This window comes from Myotis yumanensis, unplaced genomic scaffold (genome assembly GCF_028538775.1).
Source record: "Myotis yumanensis isolate MYYU_CA2020_CCGP unplaced genomic scaffold, mMyoYum1.0.hap1 SCAF_17, whole genome shotgun sequence".
Classification (NCBI taxonomy): Eukaryota; Metazoa; Chordata; class Mammalia; order Chiroptera; family Vespertilionidae; genus Myotis; species Myotis yumanensis.
Window position 1 is genome coordinate 6,181,838 of NW_027223768.1, and position 7,350 is coordinate 6,189,187.

The window sequence follows — 7,350 nt, forward strand, 5'->3', positions numbered from 1 at the left end:
TAGAAGTTCCCCATGGAGGAGGCTCCCTAAGCCCAGACCCTTGGAACTGAGTCCCCAGAAGCCCTCCTCGCTGGCATCCTTGGCTTCAAAGCAGGCGATCCACGCTGGCCCTCAAGGGAAAGGTTCATGGAAGGGACGGATGCAGAGCCAATGGCAATGACGGCACGGGGTGGAGAGCGATGAGAATGGAGGTGGTGACCATGAAGGACGGTGGAGGGGAGGCCTGGGGCGGGGTGACCCAGGACAGCTAGAGCCGCGAGGGCCGTGGGGCCCCTGTGCACTCGGTAAGACAAGCCTCAGCCGTGGGGACTGAAGCTGCAGCACATGGAGGGCAGAAAGACAATTCTAACGTCTACAAATCCACGGAGACTGGAGTGCCTGAGGCAATGGCAGCAAACCCAGGCCCTGTGGGGTTACCAGTGAGATCAATGAACCCATTAGGCCTCTTAGATAACCAACCCACCAAGCAGTGGATTTGCTCCTGAACCTGAACTCCAGGGAGTGAATATATGTGTGAGTGTGTGTGCGTACTGACACACACACACACGTATGTATATGTGTACATATACATACATACACTATAGTGCACATAGTCAAACACATGCATAAATTGCCCTGTGTCAAAAATATTGCATAAGCTTATACAAGGTCCAAATGCAATTGTTTCTAGAGCTAGCCAGTAGAGGAACTGGTGAAAGAGACGCGGGATATATTTATATACACTGGATCCATAGCTCGCCTTCCTCTGGGCCAGATGCCCTGGACGGCTGTACAGTCCTGCCCATGGCTCAACTGCTGAGGTGTTTAGACACTGCCTTCCCCGCTCGCTCTCCTGGCTTGGCAGAGGTCTGTGCCCCATCTGGAAGAACAGGGGTGGGGTGGGCTGGAGGGCCAAAAGTTTGGGTCCCCATTCTGAACAGTCAGTCTATTTTTTTCTCCTGATTGAGGGCTTTCATCTTCCGATGGGGGAGATGGGGTGAAACACCCTAGTTCAATGCCATTCCTAGGCTATTAATACTCTAAATATGAATACTGTGTAGGCTACTAAGAAAATAGGTTATCTCCTGTGTTTGAAATATTGAGATTCATGCAACGAACACCCATGCAGCTCTATAGCATCGCTGGAGATTCCACTGCAGTGTCAGGGTAGCTGGGCCACAGCACTGGGAGAGCAGACGTCTGCAAACTCCCGGGCAACCAAGAGATGGGACGTGCTTTTGTGACCCTGAAGCCTGCAAAAAATGGTGACATCTGAAGTGGAGAGGTCCCTGGGTGTGTTAGCTTCTCTCCATCGGCCTAAGGGAGCAAACGAGAGACTTGGCAACTTGCAACCGGTCACACTACTCCCCCGGGCTTCCCTCTCATCGACACTGCAGAGAAAAAAACCCAAATGCAGCATTTTCCGTTATGAAACACAAGCCTCCAGAGCATCTACTTGGCAGCTGCGATTCGCAGACCCCAGCCTGTGACAAAGAAAGGGATTCCAACACACAGGACCGTGTGTTCCTTTCAATGCAAAATGGAAACGACCTCTCGCGTCATTACCAGCGCTTTAAAGCCAAGCCACCGTGGTTCTCTGTTGCAGGTGGGCTCAGATGGGAGGGGCGGGGAGCGGGGGGGGGGGGGGGGGGGGAGGGGAGGGATGGTGCGGCGGGGGCGGGGGGTGGTGCATCTCCTGGATACTGTGTGCATTTACCCGGGAAGCAAAGGTGGGTCTCAGGTTATGTATGTGCTATGAGGTGGCCTCAACATCCTGGCTCCATAGGTGACTCCCATCTGTGGAAACCCCTAAGCCGGAGATGAAGATTCGCGTGAAAGCCATGGACAGCTATTCTGTGTTCTAAGTCAAAAATCAAAAGGTCAAAAGTCACTTGCACGACTATTGCTTCCCATGCAGAACCGGATTACACACTGTGGAACAGACTGACTACAATGCAGGCTGTTATGCAACATCTGCACTCAGTTCCGTGGAGCTGTGGGTAGGCTAATAGGTTGCAATCAGACATCGGTTAGCATTTTGGTGATATTCACATAGTTTGTATTAGCCAGAGTGCAGTTGGCCGTTTTCAAGTTTTCCTCCCTAAAGTCCTCGTTGCTGTTGTTCACCCCCTCCTGGATCTCCATGTAATCAGACTTACTAATGGTAGAGGCACTTCTACTTTTCTTTAGGTCAGGGGAGGACGGGATCTTTGGACAGCTCGTCACTTGCAGGTACTGGGCCTGCTCCTCTCCCTCTGTCTCCCGGTGGTAGAAGTAGTTGAAATTGGACACTATGACGGGGACGGGTAAGGCAATGGTTAACACCCCTGCAATTGCACATAGGGAACCCACGATCTTGCCCCCAATGGTCGTCGGGACCATGTCTCCGTAGCCTACAGTTGTCATGGAGACGACTGCCCACCAGAAGGCATCCGGGATGCTGGGGAACTGGGAGTCTCGCTCATCGGCTTCCGCGAAATAGACAGCGCTAGAGAAAAGGATGACCCCGATGAAGAGGAAGAATATCAGGAGGCCCAGCTCTCTCATGCTGGCCTTGAGGGTCTGCCCTAGGATCTGGAGCCCTTTGGAGTGTCTGGACAGCTTGAAAATCCGAAAGACTCTTACCAAGCGGATGACGCGGAGGATGGCCAGAGACATGGCCTGCTGGCCCTGCTGGGCGTCCTCTGGCTTCTCGGCCAGCTCCGTCCCCAGGGTGATGAAGTAGGGGATGATGGCCACGATGTCGATGATGTTCATGATGTTGGTGAAGAAGCCGGCTTTGCTGGGGCAGGCGAAGAACCTCACCAGGAACTCGAAGGAGAACCAGATGATGCAGAGGGTCTCGACGATGAAGAACGGGTCGGTGAAGGAGGTCGACTGCTGGTACCCGATGGTGCTGTTGGAGTAGGTGTGGAAGGTCACGCCCCCGCCGTGCATGTCTTCGTTCTCGTCCCGGAAGATGGGCAGCGTCTCCAGGCAGAAGCTGACGATGGAGATCAAGATCACCATGACGGACACGATCGCTATAATCCGGGCAGGCCCCGAGCTCTCCGGGTATTCGAAGAGGAGCCACACCTGCCTCTGAAACTCATTCTCCGGCAGAGGCCTCTCCTCCTCTTTGATGTAGCCTTCGTCTTCCCGAAACATCTCCATCGCCTCTTCCCCCAGCTCATAGAACCGAATCTCTTCCGAGAAGATATCTAAGGGCACGTTCACGGGGCGCCTCAGCCGGCCCCCCGACTGATAATAGTAGAGGATGGCGTCGAAGCTGGGGCGGTTCCGATCGAAGAAGTACTCGTTGCGGAGGGGGTCAAAGTACCTCATCCGCTTCTTGGGGTCCCCCAAGAGGGTCTCTGGGAACTGGGCTAAGGTCTTCAGCTGGGTCTCGAACCGCAGCCCCGAGATGTTGATCACCACCCGCTCGCAGCACTCGTGGTCGGCCTCCGGGTCGTAGGTGTCCTGCGGGTGCCCAGGGAGGGCGGCAGCCTCGTCCGCCGGGTCTCCGGTGGCTACTGTCATAGTTGGGACTGAGAGAAGCGCCTCACGCTACGCCTTCCAGCTGCCTGGTGGCAGGGAGCTCAGGGTGCTGCCGACGGTCCCCGGAGACGCGGGCGCATGGGCCTGCGTCCCTGCGGGAGAGCCCGGGGGCTCTCTGAGAGCCAGGGACGCAGCTTGGCTGAAAGACAGAGGCAGTTAAGGACGTCAGGCCACTCAGCGTCGGCTGGGTTGCTAGCCTGTGTCTCCATCAGAAGCATGACCACCACCACAAAAAAGCACAATTTGATTTCACCTCGGAGCCTGGCTGGGGATCATGGGGGGTGTGGGGGGGGCGGGATCTGGAATGCCCTGCACTGAGGGAAGGTGGTGGACCCCTGTGCACCGCCCGCAGGAGCATAACCCCCCGACTGGAGGCTGGAAGAGAGCCCTCCCGCAGGCGCTGAGCTAAGGTCTTGCAGATGCCTGCGCCCTGGGAGGTGTTGGCAGTGGCAGACCTTGGACCTGGGTCCCCCTCACCATCCCCACGCAGCGACTCCACGCGTGGCTGTTATGAAATGAGAGACCGGCTTACCTGGGAGGCAGGGACGGGAAGCTCTCTCCCTTGCAGAGCTGATCAGCTGGCGAGGGAATCCTAGCTACACACACGGGCAGCCTGACTCCCCATCACGGTTCGCGCTTCAGCTGGAAATAATGGTGAGTCATCATGGGCAGGAGGGCAGGCGCCAGGTCCCGGAGGTGAGCTCCAGGTCTGGGCTGGGCCGCAGGGGCGGCGGGGGCCTGGTCAGGGGCACGCGGGAGGCCAGGACAGCTGCGCGTGGGGCCGGAGCCTGTGGAAGGAAGGAGGCGAGATGCGAAGGTCAGCAGAAGCTGGAGTCTCAGGAGGTGGGACACAGCAGCCAGGTGGGGCCAGGGCCGTGGGGCAGCTGGTGCCAAGCCTCGGGGCCCTGGCAGCCTCCCTTCCACACGCCCTTCCCGTTCTGGGGTCACACCTGAGACTTCCCCTCAGCCTCCCAGCCTCCTCTGGGCAGACTTTCATCCGCTGGAAGCATTTTTCCCCGGGAACAAGCCTGCAGGCTTGGCTGGGTCTATCTCCTCCAGGGTCCTCCCAGGGCTGAGCCAGGTCCCCTGCTGGTCCTCAGCAGCCACCAGGAGGGACTCTGGGCCGAGCTCTCCCACCTCAGGTCAGGCCCAGCCTCAGGAAAGGGGTGAGCTTCCCACACTGCAGCCTACCACGCGCTCTGACCCCCGCAGGGTCCCCCCAACACACACTCCTGCAGAGCTCGGCCAGGGGACTCCTCCCGCAGAAAGCTCGGCTCCACAAAGCTGCCTGGCTTGGGCCCAGGACTGATTCGCCCTCGGGTACCCCTCGGCTGCAGGCCTCCCTCTTGGCGCTTGGCATTGGAGCCAGGCAGGCGCTGGACCACCGATTTCTCTCCCTCCCCCCCCCACCCCCCCGAGAAAAATCCCTCCCTCCTCCTGGGCAGGGGCGGCAGAGGGCCAACCGGGCTGCCCGGCGGCTTGGCAGCAGCGAGAGGGGACCCTGGAGGAGGCCGGCTTCTGAGCTGGACTCCCCGCCGGCCCATCCCGCAGGCCCCGGAGCGGGAGGGGTCTGGGCCTGGGCGCCCTCCCTGCGCCCCGGGCCCGGCCGGGATTCCACCGCGCGCGCTCCGCGCTCGTCTCCGCGCCGGCGGCCTAGACCCATCGGCCGGCCGCGGCCGCCTTAACTCCCTCCTGCCCGGCCCGTGGGGCTCCCCGGCCTGTGCAGTGCAGCCGGGGGACCGCCGAGGCGCCCTCCCCACCCGAAAACTCCGGAGCCTGAAAGGGGGACGAGGAGCGGGCGGCCTCCCCGGATCCCAGCCTCCTCCCGGGCGCGGGGGCTCCGCCGCAGCGCGCGGCCGCGGGGAAGCGGAAAAGCCCTTCCCGGCCGCAGAGCCGTGCGGATCCCCAGCCGGAGGCGCCCGCAGCCGGCGTCCCGGTCCCGGCACCGGAGCCATTGAGCAGACGCGGCTCTGCGGCAGCTGCACTTCGCATCCCCCGCCGGCTCCCCGCGCACCCTCCGCCCCGCGCCCCGCACCGCCCGGGGTCCAGAGCCCACCCGGCGTCCTCCCTCCGCCGGGCGCCAGCCCCTCGCCCGCCACCCGGCCCGGCTTTCCCGCCCGGGACTCAGCCCGACCTCCGCGCTGCAGGTGGCGCCGGGTGCCCCGCAGCCCCGCGCCCCGACCCCGCGTTACCCTTCCGGACGGGCTCCCGGAGCCTCCATGTTCCCGGGGGGCCGCGAGCGCCGGCGGGACCGCGGTGGTGGCGGCGGCGGCGGCGGGTGCGGTGCGGGCGGCCAGCCGGGAGCCGGCTCTGCAGTCCCGCGGGCGGCGCGTACGGAGCCCGGCCGCCGCCCGCAGCCGCACCGCCACGCAGCGCCGCACCTGGCCCGGCCGCGAACTCGAATTAAAGGGGCCGGCGGGGGCTGGAACCGCCAGGCGCGCGCCCGCCGCCGCCGCCGCCGCCGCCGCCGCGCTGGCCGCCGGGCTGAGCCCCCGGCCTCGGCCCCCGCCCCCCAGGAAAGCGCCCCCTTCGTTGGCAGGGGCCGGCCCACCAACCAGCAGCTGGTGGGGAGCTCAGCGGGGTGCCGCGGGCGCGGAGCAGGGGGAGCAGTTGAGGCTGGGTCAGGAGGGCTTCCTGCCAACCCTGAAGCAGGCAAGGGGGGCACCGGGGAGCCGCGACCGCTACCCCAAGCTGGCCGGCCGGGGAGGCATCCGGCCCCGGGACAGGGGTTGCGGCCCTTACGATGCTGCCATGCTGCCGGCCTGGATCTGAGGACCCCTCTTTGGCCCCCTCCAGCCCTGACTCTCCACCGCGCTCTTACCCAACCGCAGCTTGGCTCCCAGCGACGCAGCAGGTGCGGGGCTGGCCGCAGTGTGGCACAAACTTGCTGCTGCGTTGGCCCTCACCGCAAGGAGCCTCCAGCCCCTCCCCCAGGGCCAGGGCAGGGACGGCTGGGGACCTGCAGCGCCCCTAGGGAAGGACCCTCTCAGACCTTGCAGAGCCAGCTGGAATGAGGGGTCTGAGATGGGGAGTGCAGCTCACAGCACCCCGGGGTGGGCCAGAGGGGATACCCTTTGCTCTTGGAAGGATGTGTGTGGGGACGCAGCCTGCCCTCTGCTCAGACGGGGGACCTGGGAGGGTCCAGGGTGCCCTTGGGAGCCACCGCCCAGCCCCAAGCCCCTGAAGTTCTGTTCTCCAGGTTCCGCCAGGATCCCTCTTCCTGGAGCCCTGACTGCAGTGCAGAGGCCAGGAGGCTCCTGCTGGGCCTCCTCGCTCAGAGGGCCTCCGCTCTGGGCCTATAGCTTGTGGTGGAAGCTTCCAGAGCCCAGAGGTCCAGCTGGGTGGGATCCTGCCCTTTCATCTGGGTGATCTACCCAGAGGTGTGGGGGTGGGGAGGGGCAGTGACCCCAGTGAGCTCTTGGGATGACAGATGATGCTAAGACAGGGCTGGTTTGGTTCCAGGCTCCTTGAAGCTGGGCTGTCCATGTCCCAGCCAGAGGATGGCCTGGGCATTTTGGAACCGGCCAGGCTGAGACCTGAAATCCCTGCCCAGTTACTAGGCAAGTTAAGCCACGTCTCTGACCTCGGTGCCCTCCTCTGCTAAACGCACCGATACCTCCTGGGCTGTTGTCAGGGTGACGTCATTTACAGAGACCTGAGCGCCCAGCAGACACTGCGCTCGGCTTCCCTAGGACACTCCCCACCTAACTCCCCGCCTCCAGCTCAGCTTTTGGCTGTTCCTCTACTGGCACCGTCACCAGGTTCTTGTGGCCCCGTTCTCTCTGCTTCTGAGCGTGCCCCACCCTCACTTCCCCTGAGGTCCCAGCCATTCCC

At 62.7% G+C, this 7,350-nt stretch overlaps 1 protein-coding gene across 1 annotated transcript; it reads right to left on the reverse strand.

Annotated features, from left to right (window-relative positions):
* Window positions 1-856: 856 nt before the first annotated feature.
* Window positions 857-5,773, reverse strand: KCNA2 (potassium voltage-gated channel subfamily A member 2). Its single transcript, XM_070396462.1, has 3 exons — window positions 5,709-5,773; window positions 4,049-4,304; window positions 857-3,655 (listed from the first exon to the last, which is right to left on the reverse strand). Exon 3 carries the CDS (start codon window positions 3,496-3,498, stop codon window positions 1,999-2,001), a length of 1,500 nt encoding a protein of 499 aa, XP_070252563.1. The 5' UTR covers window positions 3,499-3,655; window positions 4,049-4,304; window positions 5,709-5,773; the 3' UTR covers window positions 857-1,998.
* Window positions 5,774-7,350: the final 1,577 nt, after the last annotated feature.

Coding starts and splice junctions, on each gene's coding strand:
- KCNA2 (XM_070396462.1), bottom strand. CDS start 3,498: ATGACAGTAGCCACCGGAGACCCGGCGGACGAGGCTGCCGCCCTCCCT.